The sequence below is a fragment of the Amblyraja radiata genome, chromosome 24 (assembly GCF_010909765.2).
Source record: "Amblyraja radiata isolate CabotCenter1 chromosome 24, sAmbRad1.1.pri, whole genome shotgun sequence".
In the NCBI taxonomy this organism is placed as follows: Eukaryota; Metazoa; Chordata; class Chondrichthyes; order Rajiformes; family Rajidae; genus Amblyraja; species Amblyraja radiata.
This window is the reverse complement of record NC_045979.1, coordinates 26,318,895-26,342,885: the sequence shown is the minus strand read 5'-3', so window position 1 is coordinate 26,342,885 and position 23,991 is coordinate 26,318,895. Positions and strand designations below refer to the sequence as shown.

Here is a 23,991-nt window from a genome sequence, read left to right as displayed (position 1 = left end):
TCAGGGTCCTCGGATCACAGCCACACATCCCAGTCTCCATCAGAGACCATGTGGGGCAGATACAAATCAGAAAGAATGTCAAGAACTGTGGAGTATAGGTATACACATGACAGAGTAAATATGCTGCAGGTACATACCCCTGGCTGTGTGAGGGGCATGTCCTATGCATTTATTTGCATGCCATTCCAGTGAATAATGGGGATATAGAGTCGTAGGGAGATACAGATGGAAACAGCCCTTGAGCCCAGAGTCTGTGCCATCCATTGACATCAATCCTACGTTAATTCCATTCTTATTATTCCCTCCACATAATCATCAGCTCCACCAAGATTCTACCACTCACCCACATGCTGGAAGCTATTTACAAAGGCCAATTAGCCAACTACCAGAGCACCCAAAGGAAACCAACACGCTCTTATGGAGAACATGCAAACACCGCACAGATGACACCCGAGGTCAGGATTGAACTAGCCCTCAGGTGCGTTGTGGCAGAGGCTGTGTGAACTGTATCATTGTCTTGCCCCATGAAAGAAGTCGACAATTTAGGAAATCCTTTATGTAGGTAGTCTTACCTGGATATCAATAGTTGCTCCAGAGTTCAGAAGGACCTGAGCCATAGCCTCATCCCCATTGCTTGCTGCATACATCAATGGAGTCATCCCCTGTTGAGTCAGTTGAGAAAGCATCTGTTTAACAATGAGAATACGAGGAACTGCAGATGCTGGTTTACAAAACAAGACGCATAGTGCTGGGGTAACTCAGCAAGTCAAAGAGCATCTCTGGAGAATATGGATAGATGACATTTCAGGTCTGGACCCTCCTTCAGACCGAGTGAAGAAGGGTCACGACCCAAAACATCCCCTCTCTGTGTTTTCCCACCTGACCTGCTGATTCGTTCCAGCACTTTCTTTCTTGATTTTTATGAACAATGAGCTTTGAGGCAGGGCTCTGTGCTCAGAGACTCTGGGTACAAAAGACTGGCATGGCTGAGACCCATTCTCACAGCGAGTGATAAGTGCAGAGTTGTGTGGTCTTGACATTGTCATCTATGTTATTATGCAGCTTGTGTTACACCCTGCAGTAAGATGACTAATATAACCACTGGCTACACCTTCCTCCTGAGAGGCACAGTTGCTGCTGAGGCTTATTACTTTAAAAAAAATCTTCGCATCAGGAAAGAGGATTAAATAAATATTGCATGGGAGATGCATTTCTTACCTTCTTGTCGCATGGTTGGTCCATTCCTCCCCCCCCGTCCCGTCCCGTCCCCCCCACCCCCCATCTCCTTAGCCTTCCCTTTGCCTTCCTGTCACTGTTCCTGCGGTTTGGGTAGCCGTGCTCCCTCCATTTGCAATGTTGTGCTGAATACTGGTTTTACCAGACTCAAGGATACACATGTAAAGTCATGCCCACATTTCTCGAACAAGCACATACTGTGACGCAAGTGCAGGTGAATAAAAATTGCATCTTACATGATCCAACGCTGGGACAAACAAGAGAGGATGAGTCGATGGTGGATGAGACTTTGAAGACATATTTGTGGTAACTGCAGTGTCAACATTAGAGCCCTGATACATAATGTGGAAGTTATCTTCAGAGTTGATGGGCAATTCTCCACATCCAAAAATAGATTCTGTCTGCCTGCCAATGAATTCTGGCATTTGCAAGGAATTAAATGCAATGAGGTGTCATGGTTACATGGGCCGGACAGCCGTGAACAAGGAGAGACCCGGCAGTGAGGGGGTGGGTGGGGGGGGGGGGGGGGCAAGAACAAAGGGGGGGCCAGTGGGGGGAGGCACCGAGGACAAGGAGGGACTCGGCAGGGCGAGAATAATGAGGGAATATCAGGACTCTAATTAGTACTTTTGTAACTTTGTCAGCACCAGATACATGGCGGCTATTTGCATACTGTGTGTATCGTACGCAGAAATAAAGAATTTCACTGCACCGAGGTAAAATGTGACAATAAAAGAAAGTATCATGCATTCTGACAAAATAAAAACTCTGGGGAGGAATGGCCCTGGAGATGTCATCATTAAATTTGTATGGACCCCTCCACTATCTCCTCCCTTCCTTCTAAGTGCATGTGAGTGAGTCTCCTTCACATCACACCAGCTGTGTTTATATTGGATCGTGCCATCTATACCTCCTTCTATACCACATAATGGAACAGAGTCACTTTATAATATTTTGCTGGAATTAGCCTGGATATTTCAAATTCATTAATTACAGGTCATGATTTTTCCTACTGCCTGTAACTGGCAGTAACATACTACAAGACTTTTGATTGCTTCCTTATCATTTACCTCTATCACAAATTTGAGCACAAAGAAACGCTGCAAACAAAGACACAAAGTGCTGGAGTAACTCAGAGGGTCAGGCACTGCCGGTCACATAAAATTGGAGAAGACAATGTTCATACCATTGGGCTACAAGATACCCATGCAGAATTTGAGGTGCTGTTCCTCCAGTTTGCATGTGGCTTCACTCAGGCAATGGAGGAAGCCCAGGACAGAAAGGTCAGTTTGGGAATGAGGAGAGTTAAGATGGTTTGCATCCAAGAGATCCGGTAGGCTTTGGCAGACCAAGAGCAAGAGTTTGATGAAACATGACAAACATCTGATTAACACTTTTCTTTAAGTCCACGCTACGCAAACATTACGAGCTTTCAAGCCTTGGATCTAAAGAATGTTTGAAATATATTTAAAAAATAATAAAATACTAGACCAAGTGCAGACCCGTTGGGTCTGCTCCCCCAACGCACCCGTTCCCTACCCGTTGCCCCCATGGGAGACGTGGTCCTCCAACTCAAGCCGTTCCCGAACATAAGATTCCAGCACTCAGCAGTGCGGTTGTTTTTAAATGGTGTCTTTGAGGCAAGAGGCAGGCGCCAGCAACCGTTATGGTCGCTGGCCAGCAGGAGGCAACAAATTGAGTGAGGGGGGGAGAAGAATTTTATTTAAAATGTGTACATAAACACAACGAAATTTAATCAGGAGTGGATACTTGGAATGAAAAGTGAAATCTCTACCGAAATGGAAAAAAATCTCGGCGTTTCTGCGTCTGGTGTTGGCGTAGCAACGAATCAAAGGCTGGCACTCACAAGACAGGCAGAAACACACACACACACACACACAGAGTTTTAAATATAGATAGATAGATAATAAAATCTCTGTGAATTTGTCATAACATTAGTGGACCATTAACAAGATTTTCAGATTCTAGTACAAGCAGAACTTAAACAATTGGCAAACGGAACACAAACGTTGCACCTTTTGTTACCCAAGGTGCAATTCATCGAGTCTGTAGTTTAAGACCCTTGAGACATCAAACAGCTAGAGCCCTCTTCGCTCATTTAAGACTTTAGAGATCATGCACGGATCTCCAAGCCCTTCGGCCCACCGAGTCCGCGCCATACAGCAATCACCCCATAGACTAGCACTTTCCTACACACTAGGGACAATTTACAATTTTACCAAAGCCGATTAACTTACAAACCTGCACGTCTTTAGAGTGTGGAAGGAAACTGGAGCAGCTGGAGAAAACCCATGCGTCCACAGGGAGAATGCACAAACTCTGTACAGACAGTACCCATAGTCTGAATCAAACCCAGGTCGCTGGCGCTGTAAATCTACCACTGCATCTTTGCCCCTTCAACAACTGTGCTGCCCCTTGTGCCACCCTTATACCAATATCGCTTCTCAAGTTATCACCATCTTTGAAAGTTATCTCAGCAAAGTTTGCTTTCAACTATTGCTATTCGTCACTGCTGACATTGCTCAGGAAGGAGTGGCCTATTGAGCAAAGGGTGTGTTTACAAGCACACAATTCAATCTCTGAATGTGCTTTAACCTTAATCAGATGTCACCTGTTCTGCCTTTGTTCCATATTAAAGGCAACTTCATTTCCCAAAATTAGACACAAAGTGTTGGAGTAACTCATCGGATGAGGCAGTATCTCTGGAGTAAAAGGATGCAAACCTGTTCATTTAGTGTATTGATCCCCTCTGGTCCCAGCAATGCAACAGCTGCATCCACCAGATCAGTGCGGCCAGCACTCAACATCTGGAAGGCCAGATCCTGCTTCAGCTTCAGCTCTGCCTGCTTGGCATTCAGTCCGCGGGATATGCAGGGAGTGCCTGTAATCCTGTGCAAATTGAGAACAGCGGGAAGAGAACATTTATTTGAATATATTTGTTTTATATAGTAACAAACAAAAGATTTGAGTTCAACAGACCATCTCTAGCATTGAACCCAACTTCCAATGTGTTGGTTTATTACTGTCAAGTGGTCAGAGATAGAGTGAAAAACTTTGTTTGCTGCTATCCAGTCAAATCATACCATTCGTAAACTTATCAAGTCATACACAAGCACAACAGGTACAAAAGGGAAAAATAACCGTCTCTTTCAGAGACTTGAAAGCTGCCATATGATGCTGGAACATGGAAACGCTCTGCATGCTGTTTCACAGAAGAGGATCTATTGAAGTCATGTACAACATGATTTGACTGGATAGCACGGAGCATAAGCTTATCAGTGCATCTCTGTGTACATGACAATAAATAAACTAACTAATTAATTAACAATCAGAAAAGAATCAGACACAAGCCGTTTGCAGAGGAAGAACAGGAAAATCCGTGCTGACCTGAGCTGTCGTGGTTCGCAGTCCATGCCTGGCAGCAGCAAGCGGGCGGCCTGTCGAACATCAATGCTGTCCACCATCAAGCTGTGTCTGTGCTCTGCCAGAGTAATGCACACCCTGATCCACTCAACCATTGGCGGGAGGACCTCATACAGTCTAGGGTGGAGTGGGCGAGAGAATGGAATGAGAGTTATTACAACGTGGACGCTATGGTGATATGGGAGCAGCTAATCTTTATACAGGCACAAAGATGCAAGGAACTGCAGATGCTATTATCTTGAGTAAAACACAAAGTGCTGGAGTAACTCAGCGGTGTAGGCAGCATCTGTGAAGGGAAGCGATGTGACATTTCGGGGATAGTGGGGGGCTCTTTGTCAGACTTGAGTCTGATCTTTATAATCAGTCTGAAGAAGGGTCTCGACCCAAAACGTCACCTATTCCTTTGCTCCATAGATGCTGCCTCACCCGCTGAGTTTCTCCAGCATTTTTGTCTACCTTTTATAATCCAGCACTTTGTTTTACTTTACACATACATGCAGTGGTAACATATGTGCCTGTTTGTGATAGTTGCTGCGGGCAGGTACAACATACTGAGAACAGCAACAGTGAACGCTTTAGAAAAATAATTATGTTCAATCTAGTTAAGTTATTACCCACTGGGAGTAAGATCAGTGGGAATTTTCTTTTGTGTACACTCCATGCATCACAGTGAATAACCGCAACTGGGGTTTTCTCCCCTCATTCTCATATGAATGATGACCAATGTGCGTGTTGGCTCTACAGTTTGTGCCCACACACTACAAGCTGCATTGCTTCAGATAATAATCATCGCCTCGGTTAAAAGCACCAAGTCAGTGGTTAGCATATCCTGTCGCAAACTCTACCTACATCAGGGACTTTTTATTTCCTGCAACCTTTCAAGGTTGTAGTCATCAATGTGCTCATGAAAACCCCCCCAGCAACTATCTGAATCGTTACATCATTGCATGTCACTTAAAGTTGCAGCAGCAGCTTGTGTTCGATGCTAGTCTCATCGAGGCTGGACTTTTTTACAAACTTTGCAAAAACTAAGTATCACTTCCTCTTTTTACTTGGTCATGGTTTATCGCCATGAAAATATGTACAGCAGCAAACATTAATAACAAGCTGTTCAACCCTATCCTTAACTTAGCGGGGATGCTCTCAGCTGATGATCTGTAGATGTAGCTAGTCTGCTTGCGGAGACAGCGAATCTGGCTGCAATTGGTTAGCGTTGCGGTTGAACATGGTGGATCTCTGTCGAGTTACCCTCAAGATCCTGAGATAGGAGAAGAATCGCTGCCTTTGCAATCCTTTTCGCTTCCGACAAGATCTGAGATCCCCCTTTCATGTGGCACTGAAAACTTAAAAATTCCCAAAAGTCCGGTGGAATAATTTGCGCTTTCAGTGAATGACGCGACAAAGTGCAGAATAAATCAAAATCAGCGGATTCTTGAGAAGGTTGATTTCCAGTTGTCTCACCTTTCATTGCTTAGTTTCACTTTTGGAGGTTCTTCATTGAGATTTTCCCACTCCATCTGCGGGCACTGTGTATAGTAGTAAAGGCTGTGCAAAGCTTCAGGCTCCCAGGAGTACGGACCCTTCTTGAAATGTAACTGAGACCCCTTGCTGTGGTTCAATGCACCAAACTGGTGGAGGTAGTACATTGCATGAGAGATCAAGTGACCTACAGAATAAGAGATAGACTGTTAAAACCTCCCGCCTTTTACATTTAATAATGTTGCCACCACCACAGTTCCATCAGTATCCCGGGAGCGTAATCATCACTGACCAGACACCCAACAACAATAGCCATGTAATTGGTGCCTCAACCAGAGTGGTCTAGAGTATGAATATACTGCAGAGAGTGATTTACCTCTTGACCTTCTCAACCCTATTCAAAGCAGGCATCTTTAAAATACAAATGATAATATTATGTGCCCTGCAGGTGGTTGAAGGGTTCTGGGAGTTAGGGAGAAAGTTTCATCGTAAGGATTGATATATGTATGTAGGAAGGAACTGCAGATGCTGGTTTACACCGAAGATAGACACAAAATGCTGGAGTACCTCAGCTGGAGTACCTCAGCAATTAGGACGATACATCATTGTTCATCAGCCTCTCAGTCCTTTGAAAGACGAGGCAACAATTCTGACCCAGTTCTAACAGATAATTTAGTATTGTTTAGAGATTCAATGCGAAAACAGGCCCTTTGGCCCACCGAGCCCGCACCGACCAGCGATCCCCGCACACTAACTCTTTCCGACACACACTAGGGACAATTTTACATTTATACCAAGCCAATTAACCTACAAACCTGTATGTCTTTGGAGTGTGGGAGGGAACCAAAGATCTTGGAGAAAACCCACGCAGGTCACGGGGAGAACGCACAATCTCCGTACAGCCAAGCACCCATGCTCAGTATCGATGCAAGGCAGTAGCTCTACCACTACACCACTATGACGCCCATTCACATGATAATCATATATTTAACATGCCCCAAAAGCCGTACATGCATTGAACTACAAGGAGGGAGGGTTGCATGTTACTGACTGAGTTCAGCGATGGTGCCCACATAAGATGCCAGCATTGCTTGTTCCAGGTTCTTCAGGTCCAAGCGGGTGTAGAGTTGCTGATGATAACGTTCCGGGTACTGGCTGAGGTACAATGGAAGGCAAGGTACACCTGAGAACACAAAAAAGTTATCAGCATTTAGTTCACGATGCAAGTTTACGATTGAAATTTGTAGCAGTTTAAATGAGATATCTCCTAAAACCGTACTTGGATCAAGTAACAGCACCCAAGGTCAGTATCGAACCCGGGTCTCAGGTGCAGCTCCTTGCAAGACAGGTCAGCCATGACCTGCTGAATACATAAGCAGGCCTCCCAGAATGGCAAGGAGGACGTTAGGAGCAACCATCTTCAGCTGGGATCTCATCCTTACTTGCAGAGAAGTGGTGGAGAATTATTATTAGCAAATTTGGCAGGGCCTATTGGCCAAAATATCTCCTTCTATTGTTTATCATCTGGCTGCTCGCTTGTAAAAAGAATGTCCAATTCCAGTCTTGAACTGAGATGGGCGATTTCACTGAGGATGTTCTAGCAGAGGTGTTATGCCACAGACTGCTCCAACATGTGGTTCAGGCAGCAGAATAACATCCAATGGTTTGGAAAGTCTACCCAGTCCAAAGTCCCAAGATCGCCAGAGTATCGGTTTTACTGTCATAGTCTTTGACACTTTCAAATCATCGCATCGCCATCACCCACATACCAACCAATTCTGTAAAATGTGTCATATCTAACATTGATAGGGTCCACCACAGTCTCACAGAAAACTTACAAAGAGAAACATAGAAAATCCATAGAAGGAAGGCAATCCTGAGGTGGAGTAAGTGTTACCCCCTCTCCTCTTCACCCTTCCAATAACTACTTTAAATCTATCGCCATGGTTTTTGATACACTAGAGAGCAGAAATGTCCGTTCCAACCCTAAGCCCCTTCTTAAATATCTACACCTCAATTAAGTCTCTCTTCTGTTCGAAATGTAACAAGCCCAGCTTGTTAATGTTTGCTCACAGGCGCAGTTTCCTGGCAGCAGCCAGGTCTCACAGACAAAGCACTGCTGTCAGCCTCACACCCGAATCTCGCAATGTATGCATAGGGCCTGCTATTCAACTTCTTCAGGCAGATGATCCAAAGATATTGCATGACATTTACTAGTGCACACACCCATCTCTCCTGCAGGACTGGTTGTCAGCAGCAGATAACCCAGCAGGCATTAGGCAAAGCCATATCATCTTTCTCCCATTAGTGGGGACAGTGTTTGCGATAGTTGCAACACCAGTTACTTTGATTGGGTGCAATGACATGGTTATATCAGTGAAGATGATTGCTCTCATAACGGATACACTCTCTCCCCCTCCACTTTTTCCGAGTTGCATGGTGCAACTGATATAAAGGTGCATCTCTTATTTCCACTCGCTCTGACCACAATGCTATCACTTGTCTCTGTCCTTTCAAATGACAATGAACTACAAGCTGGTCTGTCTCTGGTGGGAAAATAGAAAGAAGCTGGGTGGCATACTATCACCCAATGTACCTGCCACCTACTTGGACTGGCACTGTGCACTCTCTGAGGGGCACTAAGCATGGGGTGGCACCACACTGCAGTAGGCTGACACCAGCAAGATGCAGCTTCTTGCAAGACAGGTCAGCCATGATCTGCTGAATACATAAGCAGGCCTCCCAGAGTGGCATGGAGGACCTTAGGACCAACCATCCATAAGGTTCTATCTTCATCTGGGATCTCATCCTTACTTGCAGAGAAGTGGTGGGGAATTATTATTAGCAAATTTGGCAGGGCCGAATGGCCAAAGTATCTCCTCCTATTGTTTATCATCCAGCTGCCCACTTGTAAAAAGAATGTCCAATTCCAGTCTTGAACTGAGTCGGACGATTTCACTGAGGATGTTCTTGCAGAGATGTTATGCCACAGACTGCTCCATCATGTGGTTCAGGCAGCAGGAATCTTTGGGTGATAATGGCATCCTGCTAGACAGCTTTCTCTTCATCCACTGCTCCAGCAGTCTATCTTCCTTCTATTCCCTTTCCTTGTTCTCCCTGTCATGCTGAGCTCAAAGGGGGTCCACCATTGCAGTTACATCTGGAAATAACTGGATTGTGCAGTCCAGGTTGTGTGCAATCTCTGGAGTGGATCGTGAATGCACTCTGTGCGAAGAGAACTATGCACTCACCAATGATCGATACCTTATCTTGCACTGGACTGATTTAGAGGTTGATGGAACCTTAGTTCACGAATTTTCCAGTGATCTCAGTTTAGACCAATTCAAGTGGCACTGGTTTTAGATCCCTTCTTATGCAGTTTAATTATCACTGAAATACTTCAAAATTGACCCCCCCCCCCCCCTTCCCCCTTCACCACTTTACTGCTTTGAGCATAATTTAATTCATGGAGCCCTTCCGCCCAACTCGTTTAGTTTAGTTTAGTTCATTGTTACCTGTACCGAGGTACAGTGTAAAGGGCCTGTCCCACCAGCATGCGCAAGCGCGACCTAACATGGTCGCTTGAGGCGTACGGCTTCACGGGGCCAGTCCCACTTCGATCGCCAGAGCCGTATGGAGTTGTGCGGGGCTGGTCCCGGACATCGCGCGGGGCTCCGAAAAACTGACACTGTTCATAAATTCCGCGCAGCAACGGCCTGCCGGCCCGCAGCTGCATTGATGCCGTACGCACCCCCTTGACGGGCGTACACAGCGTCTCGACGCCATATGCAGCGACTTGACGGCGTACGCCTAGCGCGTGGCGTTGCGCGATGACGTCACCGCCTGGCGTGCCGTTGCGTGATGACGTAACCGCCCGACTCCATGCAATGTCCAAATTCAGTCGGCCCGCCTCCTGCCCAGCTGATTGGTGAGTATGATGTCGGGACCAGCTGCAGACGGCCCCGTGAGGCCGTACGCCTCAAGCCACCACGTTTGGTCGCGCTAGACGCATGCAATCGCATGCTGGTGGGACAGGCCCTTAAAGCCTTTTTTGTTGCGTTCTATCCAGTCAACGGAAAGACTATACATGATTACAATCAAGCCGCCCACAATGAGCAGATACCGGATAAAGGGAATAATGTTTGGTGCAAGATAAAGTGCAGTAAAGTCCGATTAAAGCTAGTCTGATAGTCTCCAATGAGGTAGATGGCAGGCCAGGACTGCTCTCTGGTTGGTAATATGATGGTTTTGTGCCTGATAACTGCTGGGAAGAAACGATCCCTGAATGTTCATGCTAACCAACATATCCTATCTAAGCCGTTGGTCCTATATGATCCATATTCGTTTGGGATCAAAACAAATCCTGTGGTTCCTCTAGATATTGAATTAGTGGTTTAGCAGCAGACTCATCGTTGATCAATTAGAAACCAAACATCTACATATCTGCAGTGTGAACTCAGTGCTCCAGTCTGTGATATTGTCTACTCCAACTCAGTAAAACTGTGAAAGGTGAGAGAGAAATATCAGCCCGATATTTAACAGTACCATACCCTGCCATTCATAAGAAATAGTCTGAAGCAGAAAGGCCTTGGTTCCCCTTTCAGTTTGCAACCATTTCAGTGATAGCTTTCCATAAATAACTTGTCTTCTGGGACTTCACTTCTAAGTTTAGTCGCCTCTGCTCTCAACACATGATAGAGAAGGGAAGAGAAGGTGTAGAGACACTATTAAGAAGCCAGACAACTTTTAATAAGCTAGAGATACACAGCTGTGAAGTTTAGCGAGCATTTCACATTACCGGTTGCTTTTCCTTGGTTCTGAAAACTCGTGCTTACGTTTTTTTCACCCCAATGAGCCAATTAAAATGCCCGGTCAGCAAAGGAGATTACCTACAGCTACCTTGACTACCTACAACGACAAGGCGATCCCACTACCACTGCACTACGAGTTCAAAAGTATCGTTTTTCTCCATGCCGACTAATTTTTACTCTGTGAAAAATTTTAAGCTTGTTGAAACATTTTCCTCGACCAAACTGAGGCCACGAGTAGTAACCACTATGCGGGAACTCCTCTCGACCATGAAGGAGACTTACCAGTGACCACCTACGACCATGTGTCGACCATACGGTGAACGCAAACTCTCCTAAACTCGCAAATAAGGTTGCCATAGTGGGACAGGCCCTAAAAGCAACAACTCTACAGCCATCGTCACCGCCCGCTTAGTAACGTTGAATATAGGGTAGAGTGGATAGAAGCAGCCTCTTTCAAAGAGATGAATTCTTGCAATACTCTCCCGTGGGAAGCAGGGCTGGTTGCTTCACTTCTTATCTCACATGCTGGTGTAGCTGGATAGCAGGAGAATTGGAGGATATGAAGAGTGGGGGGGATATTGGGGAATGAAGGGTTGGCCGGAGTTGATAGAAATCCAATGGAGAAAAGAGACTGGTTTAGACATGGATGACACTGGGTAGGTAGTAGAGCTGCTGCCTCACAAACCCAGAGACCTGGGTTTGATCCCAACTACGGGTGCTGTCTATACAAAGTTTGTAAGTTATCCCCATAGCCGTGGGTTTTCTCCGGTTTCCTCCCACATTCCAAAGACGTACTGGTTTGTACATTAATTGGCTTGGGTAAATGTGTAAATTGTCCCTAGTGTGTCGGATAGTGCTGGTGTACGGGAACCGTTGGTCGGCCTGGACTCGGTGGGCCGAATGGCCTGTTTCCACACTGGATCTCTAAACAAGTAAACTAAACCCAGGTTCAATCTTGACCTCGGATGCTGTCAGTGTGCAGTTTGCACGTTCTCCCTGTGACGGCATGTGGGTTTTCTCCGGCTGCTCCGGATTCTTCTCACATCGCAAAGACGTGCAGGGAGTGTGTAGGGAGTGGATGCGCAAGTGGGATAAGGTTGAACTAGTGTGAACAGGTTATCGATAGTCGGGACGGCTGAAGTGCATGTTTCCACGCTATATCTTTACTATATGAAAATAAATAAATGGACATCAGGGGACGTTGCTTTGCTATTTGAGTCTATTGACGGTTCGGCCTGTTCATGGCCTGAAGGTAATTTGTGCACCAAAACCAGAGATCGCTAGTAAACAAGTTTTTTTTTTGTCACTGACTACAACTTTCTTGTCCTCTTTTGAACTCTTCACAGGAGAAAGTGCTCGAAACATTCAGTGAAGTTCTGCAGCCCCAACAAGTCAGAGTTGTTTCCATTATTAATTATTTGTAATCTCCACAATGTATGATTATTGTTGCTTAGTCCCCTGAGGTAAGGGAACAGGGTGGCAGCATGACATTCCCATTTATATGAAATATCAGATCTGAAGAAGGGTCCCGACCCTCAACATTGCCTGTCTATGTTCTCCAGAAATGCTGCCTGATTGCTGAGTTATTCCAGCACTTTTATTTTCATTTGCAACTCCCTTCGCGGTCCCTCTCTCAACATGTTGTTTAAAATAAAATGTTTAAAATGTCCAGCCCTTTTCAATGTTCTGATGTTATTGCGTTTACTGTGCAATCTTTGGATCATGACTGAACCATGATATCAGCCGAGTGCCAGGAAAGTGTAAAGCAAAGTGCTGGGAACTTTGATGATGATGTGCCTGATGATGTGCTTCCTGATTTCATTCCTAAACCATCGCGCCTTCATTTATTGTGAAAGACAGCATTAGACACAACAAATATTTTTCTATCCTTTTAAATTATTTTTACATTTGGAACATATTTACTCAGTTATGTTGGCCTGTCTCATTCCCATAAATGTTCTTCTTTTGTGAGGCTTAGATACAGTGCTATTTAAACTTAGTTTAAATGAAGAGTTACTGGAAAATGGTGGAGACTTTGGCTATAGGTGAAAGTTCTCTAATCACCTGAGGCCTCATGTAGTACATTCCACATGATCAATAAAACAGATTGCTCTCTCATACCACTACATCGCAGCAATGTCTCCAGGCTCTCCAGTAATCACCGAAGGCAGCATTACTGCACATAATCAATTGCTGGACTGTTACCCAACACAGTTGGACCAGATTTCACAGCCATCAATTCCATGCAAAACAAAACCCCATTGTTTGACCTAGGAGAGTACTGGGATTTGGTGATGCACAGACTCAAGTAGTTCTGGTTCACAAGCTGTGCAAGGGGCTGCTTGGTCCTTTTAGTGAGGAACCTGTACATTATTTGATGTTGAAGAATGATCTGCCAGGGCGGCAGCTGCTTTTCTGTATTACAGCGCCAGAGACCTGGGTTTGATCATGACTACGGGTGCTGTCTGTATGGAGTTTGTACATTCTCGCTGTGACTGAGTGGGTTTTCTCCGGGTGCTCCGGTTTCCTCCCACACTCCAAAGACCCACAGGTTTGTAGGTTAATTGGCTTCAGTAAAATTGTAAATTGTCCCTAGTGCATAGGATAGTGCTAATGTACTATGGTTGGGTGATGGTTGGTCGGCGCGGACTCGATGGGCCGAAAGGTCTGTTTTTGCGTTGTATCTCTAAAGCTTAAAGTTTAAAGTCTAAAGACTGTTAACGAAGTGCCTATAAGTCTGGACTGCTTGAGCATCCAAGAACGGTCACTTGCATAGTCAGTTCTATACTCAAGGGTGATCTACTTTCAGCGGAAATGCTTCAGTAAACAGCATTGTATTGCTTCACACACTGGAAACTATTGCACTATCACTAGCAATCTTCCGGCACTCTATTATCATAGCAATGGGTATTCTACAACAGGGGCCATCTCTGATCCAGTTCTAGTCCCAAGCCTGATGTTGCTATCACGCTGTCCCCTTTAACATCAGTCAGCAGCTTATGCATTGCAATATTTTGTTCTGTTAGTGATTCAATCCTTTGTTCGTGACGGCTAAGATGAAACTTTGAGCGAGAAGAGTTTATTACCCCAGTTGCCTATCTTCTTACTCTCAGTAGTCAGTCAGAGTTTGACTGGGCCTTTACATACTCAGACATACCAAAATATTTCACAAGAAAGACAGGAGAATTACTTAATTTATCTTAAGCAACCACAGGATACTTAACCCCTTCAACTCTGACGGTATTCACCATAAGTTAATAATTATTTTCTTCAAAGGTTAGCTGCATTTAAAGAAATACTGGGCGAAACAGTTCTCATGGCAAAAGGAGGAAGGTGTTCTGTTTATAGTCATGAAGTCATACAGTGTGGTAACAGGACCTTCAGCCCAACTAATCCACACTAACCAACATCCCCAACTACACTAGTCCCACCTGCTTGCAAATCCCTCTAAATCTATCCTAAGTGTTCCAAGTGTTTTAAATGTTATGATAGTACATTTCAGACAAATATTTTGTACAAATGTACCCATAGCCACAATATGCACCAGCGAAAACATTGCCCATCAGTTCTTTAAAAAGGACTGTCAACTTTGAATGTCACTGTTTCAAGCTGTGATATTAATCGCAACGAATAAAAGACGTACATTCTACATCCCACCTCCTTCGATCCATAGTTTTTACTCTTGCACCTTAGATGCTGTAACCTTGGAAGGGATACAGTGCTGATTCAACCTTTTGTTTAGAGGATTGACGGTGATGGGGTAGAATGAGACTGAGACTGACCCACCCCCCCCCCCTCCCCCCTCAATCTTTGCCTCAGTCTGAAGAAGGGTCTTGATCCAAAACATCACCTATTCCTTTTCACCGGAGATGCTGCCTGACCCGCTGAGTTACTCTAGCATTCTGTGTCCATCTTCACAGCTCTTCATTTTGTATCCATCTTCACAGATTGAGTACAAAATTGTTTTACGGAGAAACATTTCACTGCTATTTTGCAGTTGCAGCAAAATAAACGAAGAAATTGCATGGAACTCAATTTGGTTAATTTGAAATATTTGTATACCATTCTTCCCTTGAAAAAGCTGAAAGGGATTTCGAGTGATTACAATTCAAAAACACATAGAGAAACAGAAATACATTATGCAAACCTGGTCAACAGGCTCAGACTTGTCTGATGGGTTGGAAAGTATTCCTAGGCTACTTGGTCTAGATTACAAATTTGCTCCCACAGATGTGATAAAAAAGCTCCTCTCTCACTCTATACATTCCGCATCAATTCCAGGCCCTCTCTCTTCCTAGTTCCCCATGAAACTCTCATTTTTTCCCTCTTCTCTCTCCCCTTTCTATCTGTCTCTCTCTCTCTCTTTCCCATCAGTCCCTGGCTTTGGTGACAGAGAGGGTTCCGTGTGGGAGGTGGTTCCGATCATCAGCCGGCCGGTGTGTGTTCTCCCCCTCTGGGCAACCTACTCAACTCCTCTCTCTTCTGTGTGATTCCCCATTTCTCTCTCCACCTCTTCCTCCCACCCTTCTCCCTCCCCCAACTTCTCTCTCTCTCTCTCTCTCTCTCCACCCCTTCTCAATCTCTCCCCCATCCATTCTCCCTCCAATCCTTCTCTTTCTCCCTCCAATCCTTTTCTCTCTCCCCCCCACCTCTTTCCTCTCCATCCCCTCTCTTCTCTTTCTCCCCTTCTCCCCCCTTACTCCCTTCCTCCCACATCCACTTTATCTTCCCTCCACCTTTCTCTCACTACCTGTTTCCACTACTCCTCCCCCCCACCCCTCTTTCTTTATTCTCATTCTCCCCTCTTTTCTCTCTCTCTCTCTCCCTCTCTCTGTCCCGGTTTAACTCTTCCATTTTCTCATTCTGTACCTTCTCTTGATTTTCCTGTTCGTACTTTCACAACTATCCTGTTCTCGTGCACACTATCAGCAAGCCCACCAATAGTTTCTCAGGACTACATGAACAACAATCTTTCAACAGGGCACATTTCAGCTGACTGAGAAATTCTGGTTGGGCGTTCCAGGAATTTTGCCAACAATGATGAAAGAATGGCAGAATGATTTCCAACACAGAATACTGCGAGGCTCAGACAGGAATTTGGAGACGATGGTGATCTAATGTGCTCATTGTTTATCGAGGCTACAGATTTGGGAAGCACTGTGTCTTTATTACATGCAGTCATTTTGTTGAACAGTATACCCTCATTATGATGGGCCACAAGGGAGGCAGGGGGGGGGGGGGGGGGGGGGGGGGGGGGGATGTTGGTGTCTGTTATTGTCGATTATCCAATACATTCGACTAAGATATTATCATGTTTAAGAAGGAACTGCAGATGCTGGAAAATCGAAGGTAGACAAAAATGCTGGAGAAACTCAGCTGGTGAGGCAGCATCTATGGAGCAAAGGAAATAGGCAACGTTTCGGGGGTCGAGACCCTTCTTCAGACTGATGTGGAGGTGGAGGGGGAGAGAGGCGGGAAGAAGAAAGGAAGAGGCGGAGACAGTGGGCTGAGGGAGAGCAGGGAAGTGGAGGAGAAAGCAGGGACTACCTGAAATTAGAGAAGTTAATGTTCATACCGTTGGGGTATAAACTGCCCAAGTGAAATACGAGGTGCTGCTCTGCCAATTTATGGTGGTCCTCTGGCCATGGAGGAGGCCCAGGACAGAAAGGTCAGATTCGGAATGGGAGGGGGAGTTGAAGTATTGAGCCACTGGGAGAACAGGTTGGTTATTGAGAACCGAGCGGAGGTGTTGGGCGAAGCGTTCACCAAGCCTACGCTTGGTCTCACCGATGTAGAGCAACTGACACCTAGAGCCGCGGATGCAAAAGATGAGGTTGGAGGAGGTGCAGGTGAACCTCTGCTGCACCTGGAAAGACTGCTTGGGTCCTTGAATGGAGTCAAGGGGGGAGGTAAAGCGACAAGTGTAGCACTTCCTGCAGTTGCAAGGGAAAGTGCCAGGAGAAGGGGTGGTTTTGGTGAGAAGGGACGAATTGACCAGGGAGTTACGGAGGGAGCGGTCTCTGCGGAAAGCAGACAGGGGAGGAGATGGGAAGATGTGGTCAGTGGTGGGATCCTGTTGGAGGTGGTGAAAATGTCAGAGGATAATTTGTTGTATGTGACGGCTGGTAAGGTGGAAGGTGAGGAACAAGGGGGGCTCTGCCCTTGTTACGAGTGGGGGGGATGGGGAGTGAGATCAGAGTTACGGGTTACCCTGGTGAGAGCCTCATCTATAGTAGAAGAGGGGAACCCCTGTTCCCTGAAGAATGAGGACATCCCCGATGTCCTGGTGTGGAACTTCTGATACTAGGTGCAGATGCGGTGGGATTGGGAGTAGGGGGATGGAGTTCTTAAAGGAACCAGGGTGGGAAGAAACGTAGTCCAGATAGCCATGGGAGTCAGTGAGTTTATAGTAGATGTCGGTCAGTAATCCATCACCTACGATGGAGATAGTGAGGTTTAGAAATGGTAGGGAAACATCAGAAATGGTCCAGGTGTATTTGAGTGCTGGATATTATAATTGTATATAGTAGAAACAAATGCAGTTGCCTGGCACTGTGAGCAACAGGGGGGGCAGCGTCGGCTGCAGAGGAGGTGCTGCAAGCCGGCGGCGATGCAGATGCTCGTAGCTGCGAGCAGCAGGGATAGCAATGTGAGCCGGGGGTGGCAGAGGCAGCCATTGATAAGTCTGTCTGCTATAACCAAAATGTATTATAAAGAGGTCCATTAAAGCGAGGGTTTACTGCGCTGAACATCTGATGCCCAAAACAATTACTGTCCTGTGCCTCATCACTACAAAAAAAAAATTACCCACAGGACCAATTTGGGATATTCCCAAAGCTTCCTTGAAAAAAATAACATCCCTCCCAACTTGCGAGAATCCTTAGCTCATTATCACTCAAGATGGAGTATTTTGGGACAGAGAAAACATTGATCTCTTTCATTAGGAGCACCATAGATTCTCAGTATAAGTGCCACAGGAAACACCTTGCCCGTTTGTGAAAGAGCCAGTGGGTCCAGATTGGTCTCGGAACCCACACAACTGGAGTGGAAGTATGTTTATCCTGCAGAGCTATCGTAAGAAGGGCAAGCAGGTATATTGGTAGAATGGATTTTGTAAATAGTACACAAATGTTGAAAGAATATATAGCAAGCAACAGTGCAGGGAATAGAGAGATAGGGATTATGTCCAGGCAGTTTAATTAGACATTGTGTTCAGCACAATCATTGTGGGCCAAATGGCCCGTTCCTGTGCTGTACTGTTCTATGTTTAACAGAGGGATATAAAAATGTTCAGTTGAATGGGCAAATATCTGGTAAGTGGAATATAATGCGTAAAAAATATGAATTTATCCAATATGAATATGAAGCATAATATCCAAACGATGAGAGACTCTAGAGGTCAGTCAAGGGTCTAGCGAGGTCTTGAGCCTTGACTCAGCAGAATGCAGAATTGGCTACAATGAGTAATTCACCACATTTCCAGCATTGTTGCATTATGGCCAAACAATTTAGTGGCTGTTTTCATTGCAGCGCACCGTTTCGTAACATCACACGCAGTGAGCAGAAATGGTTTCTGCGATAACAATGCAGGCTGTGGCACACTGGCAGAGATTTCTGGCACATCTTAGGAGGCATCACAGTGTAAATGCCAAGATGTTTTCAGTAATTGGAAGTCCCAAACAGGGGACATAGTTGCAAGATGAAGTGCCAGCCAAGATGCCAAAACAATTATTGGAGATTCTCAGACTATCTTTGGTCAGACTTTACTGGACTTTATCTTGTCCTAAACATTATTCCCTTCATCGTGTATCTGTACACTGTGGATGGCTCAATTGTAATCATGTATAATCTTTCCACTGACTGGTTAGCACTCAACAAAGGTTTTTTCACTGTACTTTGGTACACATGACAATAAACTAAATTAAACTACTTCTCACAGAAGGCAGAGAATCTCTAGAACTCTTCACCCAAGAAGTTGTAGAGGCATGTAATGTCACCCGCACCCAATCTACTTTGCATAAAACGCACAAGAGAACAATATGTGCGGTTTATATAAATAATACTTGTGCAACATATAACCAGGAACATATTGCTTGTCAAAACAACTCTTCCTGTCATTACACAAAGAAGTGTCCTATGAAACAGAGTACTTAACATGGATTTTATTAGATAGACTGGGTATGTGCCCAGACATGCTCCTGCTCCTTCGTGGTGACTTAATTTGAAATATAATTGGGACCAAATGACAAAGTAACAGGAGTAAGCCTGAGGAAACACACAACCAATAGTATTAAAACTCTAGGAGCCTGCATCGAACTGTGAGATTATCCTGGAAACTTCTCTTTCCATGTAAACTCCCAACTTCTACCCAAGATATCCAAGAGATATCTTACTCTTGAAATGTATCCAGGAGTCTCTCAAAGGGTAAGAAGCAAACCCGGTGCATTTCTTAACAACCCAGATAAAAGAACAGCAAAAGCATCAAAATCTACTGAAGTTCCTTAACATTTCTATTAAACTTGCATTGAGCTAAATATTTATCTCTCCACAAATTTTGCATGACTTACTAATCCCAGCATTTTTTTAATTTCTAGCATTTTGCAGATCTTTACATTGCTTTCAATTATTTGGGGGGTGGGGGGTAGATGTGTGGATACATGTGATAGTACTCAAGGTGAGTCAAGAATGCTTTACTGTCATATGTCCCGAAACGAAACAATGCAATTCTTACTTGCAGCAGAACAGATGTGTATCTCCGCTCTTGGTCAGGTCAGCACTGCCATTGGGACTTCACTATATTTTATGTTTGCTGTCCTGGACAATAATGATCTCGCCTCAAATATGAGAACGCCGGGAACGCCAGAAACAGCTCAGCGGGTCTGGGAGCATCCGAGAAATCCCAGCAAGGATCTTCGGTCTGTAAACGTTATCATTCGCCCTCTCCTTAGCAGTTCCGCCTAGCCCGCTGAGTACTCTCAACATTTTCTGTTTCCGATTTCCACAATTTCCAGTTGTTTATTTTATGTTATTAACTCACAACAACCAACGACCCGAAACTTCACCCATCTTTTTTCTCCAGAGATGCTGCCTAATCCACCGAGTTACTCCAGCGCTTTGGTATCTATCTTCGGTATAAATTCGCATCTGCAGTTCCTTCCTACACCACCAACACCTTATCTCCTTGTGGTGTGTGGGACCCTTCCTAATTTGCGATGAAAGTCCATTTGCAGCGGATACTTTGCAATGGACGTTAATACTTGCAATGAACTTTAATGCTTTAAAAACGACACTTCCATACAATAAATGGGAGTACCATCTTCTGTGTGTACTTACCATATGCGTTTTTCCCGCAGATCAGATGGTCATTGGCCTGAAATAACCCCCAGAGATCTGCATCGCTGCCGATGACTTGGTCCAATGCCTTATCCAGGGCATCGGGCAGTTCCTTCCCTCGGCTCCCCAGGTTGTCCACCAACCTCAGGTACATCTGCTCCAGGATGTTCTGCAGACAGGCTGTCATGTAGACGGCTGCGTGCTCGTGGATGCGACTCGACAGCTTGCTGTCCACCATCCATCGAAAGAAGCGTCCCACCGAGAAGATGAGGTTGCACTGGGAACTCTTGCTCCTGTTGAGTTCCTCCCTGCAACTCATGTTGTACACGGACAAAGCCCTGACCGCAGCCGCCATGCAACTTTCCGATAGGGACCAGGACAAGACGAGCTGGGCGGCGCTTTGGACTTCGTGTTTGCTGCACTGGGCGCTCATCAGACTGAATCTCTGCGCCTCTCTGGCGAGGCGAACCAAAGTCCTGCTTAGGTACGTAGAGAGTTTCTTAACCAGGGCGCCGTCCACGGCGCATCTTTCTCCGGGTCTGCACAGCCTTAACACATCTTCAACCTCTCGCTCGGTCCAGGGGACATCTTCCAAATGAGGCAGTTTAGGATAACAGTCCATGGGCTCCAGAGTCTCGGCGCCCTCTGCCAAGCCGGTGTCCAAAGTATCACAGCTGTCCATGTGTGTCTTGTTCGCAGTCCCGGGATAGGAGCGCCAGGTACTTCCCGAGTGAGACAGGGACAAGCAGGACGATCTACACGAGGTGGCGGCTCCTCCATAACCAGAGTCCAAAGTCAAGTTCTCGAAGTTCCTGGCCGGTAGTTTCTGGAAGGCGGACATGGCTAGGAAACGAAGCGGCCGCTACCGCAGCGGAGTCAGGGCGACACGTCGGCTACCCTGCCCTGAGTTCAGTTAGCCCAGACCTGAGACCTCGCTCTGTACAAGTTGTGACTCGGCTTCCTGACCCGGCCCCTTCAAACTTAGAGGACGGACTGAGCGAATCAGCCAGGTTCCAACCCCCTCGATCCCGCCCTCTTTCTCCCGTCTATCTCCGTGAAACACACCTCCCCATCTCGACAGCGTCCGACGTGTATAAAGTCATCACCTGACAGGTGAGCAAGAATCAACAGGGAAACGTGTCACACTGGGAAACAGTCCCAGGGCTGGAGAGAGCAGGGAGTCATCGGAGATAGAGTGTGATCACGGTTAGGTAGAAACACGCAGATGCTAGTTTACAAAATCGGATACAAAGTGCTGCGGCATCTCACTGGTCAGGCAACATCAATGGAGAACATGGATAGTTAACGTTTCAGGTCGGGACCCTTCTTCAGACTGATGAATCTCCACCTTCTCCAGAAATGCTGCCTGATCCGCTGAGTTACACCAGCACCGTGCGATCGTGGACAGGACAGGGCAGGGTGAAGGGAGGGTGTGTGATCCAGGACTGGTTAAAGTTTATGGTTGATCTTAGTCTCGTGGATTATCTCAATCTAGGGTCCAACGTTCCATCACTTTGCCCATTGTTTGTGGCACATTTCTCCATTGCTGGGGGACACAGACAGACAGACTGTCACTGATCACAACTGTTTATCCATCCCGGTACAGTGACAGAGATGGACAGGATGTGTGGTCTAGGGACAGACAGAGTGTGTGCCCTATGGATAAACAATGTGTGGTACAGGGATGGGCAGTGTGTACAGCTAGCTATAGAGTGGGTCTTATGGATAGACGGAATGTATGGTGAATTGATGGACAGAATGTGTGTTCCCCAGGGATGGACAGAATATGTCCCAGAGATGCACTGTGTGTGTGTCCCATGAATGGACAGTTTGTGTGTCCTAAGCGTGGACAGAGTGTGTGCCCCACGGATGGAAGGAGTGTGTATCCCAAGTATGGACAGTGTCCCAGGGATGGACAGTGTTTGATCCAAAATGGAAGAAACGGACAGTCGGCAGAAATAGACAGTTTGTGACACAAGTGTGGGGAAAAAGGTGTGACTCAGGCATGATCACATAATCAGATCATGTAATAAACAGAATATATTTATCAAGGGATGGACAGAGGGCATGACTAAAGAACGGGAGTGTACTTTTGTACTTTTTTAGATAAGGAAGTCAAACCTGTACATAGTACTCTAGATGTGGTTTTGTCAAAGCCCTGCACAGGCCCTACCCAGGTTACAGCAGGGTTCTGTTACTGAGAACCTTCATAACCCAAACAATTTGCAACTTGGAAATGTGGAATAGGATTCATAAAATGGACATCAACGTGTTAGCTAGAATATATTCTTCCTGGGTCTGTGTAAGAAAGAACTGCAGATACTGGTATACCCGAAACGTCTCCCATTCCTTCTCTCCAAATATGCTGCCTCACCCGCTGAGTTAATCCAGCATTTTGTGTCTACCTTCTTCCTGGGTCTGATGTGGCAATATTTCAACTAGTGTCAAGAACAGTCACTTGCGGCCCTGCAGTAGCCGGCAAATCCATCATGCTCATCTCCCAATTTCACCTTCATATGTACGGGCTGAACACAAGACCAGCTTTTCCAAGAGACATAAAATGCTGGAGTAATTCAGAGGGTCAGGCAGCATCTCTGGAGAAAAGGAATAGATGGCGTTTCGGGTCAAGACCCTGCTTCAGACTTTTCTAAACTGATGACAACCGGTATAGTTGTAGCAAGATTGCCTTACCTTTATATTCCATTGATTTTGTCCAAAAAAAAATATATTATGCATTTCAATTTACATCATAGTTTTCAGAGTCATAGTTGGCTTACTGGGCCAATCCCATGTGCCTGCATTTGGCTACAGCTCTCTAAACTCTTCCATCCAAATATCTGTCCGAATATCTTTGAAAAGTTGTAATTGTAACTGGTTCTACAGCTTCCTCTGGCAGCTCATTCCAGACATGGATAATATTCTCAGTGATATAGTTGCTCTTGAGGTCCCTTTTAAATCTCTCACCTTAAACCTATCCCTCAAGTTTTGGAATTCTGTACCCTGAGAAAAAGACTGTGACCATTCTCTTCATCCATACCGCTCTTAATCCTGTGCACCTCAATAAGGTCACCCATCAACCTCCTGCACTCGAGAGAAAAAAGTCCTGACCTATTCAACCTCTCCCTATAACTCAATCCTGCATGCCCCGGTAACATCCTGGTAGATCTCTTCTGCACCCGTCCCAATTTAATTACATCTTTCCTATAGCTGGACAACTAGAACTGCACGCAGTACTCCAATTGTGATCTTACCAATGATGTCCAGCGACATCATGTTTAAGAAGGTAGACAAAACCTTTAATTTTCCAGCTGTTCCTTCTTAAACATTTTGTCTACTTCACTGCGAAGTCTCCTCAAGGTAAACCAACTTTGAAGAAGTTCTCCTCCTCTCTAGTTTCTCCAGCTACATCAAGATGCCCCAACCTTTGCATACAATACCCTTCCCAATGAAGGCAGGTATGCCAAAGGCCTTCATCACCACACCTGTAGTTTAGTTTAGAGATGCAATGTGGAAACAGGTCCTTCGGCCTACCAGCTGCGTGGGTCCATTGATCACCTGACCACTAATTGTACATTATCCCGGTTTCGCATCCTACACACTAGGGGCAATTTACAGAAATCAATTAACCTACAAACTTGTCAGTCTTTCGAATGTGGAAGGAAACCGGAGCACCCGGAGAAAACCCACA

At 45.6% G+C, this 23,991-nt stretch overlaps 1 protein-coding gene across 2 annotated transcripts in view; it reads right to left on the bottom strand.

Annotated features, from left to right (window-relative positions):
* LOC116986908 (ankyrin repeat and BTB/POZ domain-containing protein BTBD11-like) overlaps positions 1-21,294 on the bottom strand; it is a 39,434-nt gene extending 18,140 nt beyond the window's left edge. The window contains exons 1-6 of one of the 2 annotated variants that reach the window (XM_033042693.1): positions 20,304-21,294; positions 7,211-7,342; positions 6,142-6,346; positions 4,645-4,797; positions 3,981-4,146; positions 573-662 (exon numbers count right to left, since the gene is read on the bottom strand). In XM_033042693.1, the coding sequence (XP_032898584.1) occupies positions 573-662; positions 3,981-4,146; positions 4,645-4,797; positions 6,142-6,346; positions 7,211-7,342; positions 20,304-21,144 (1,587 nt within the window). In that variant the 5' untranslated portion in view covers positions 21,145-21,294. The remainder of the gene's footprint in view (positions 1-572; positions 663-3,980; positions 4,147-4,644; positions 4,798-6,141; positions 6,347-7,210; positions 7,343-20,303) is intronic. The other variant, XM_033042694.1, reaches the window with a different exon arrangement.
* Between the last annotated feature and the right edge of the window lie 2,697 nt (positions 21,295-23,991).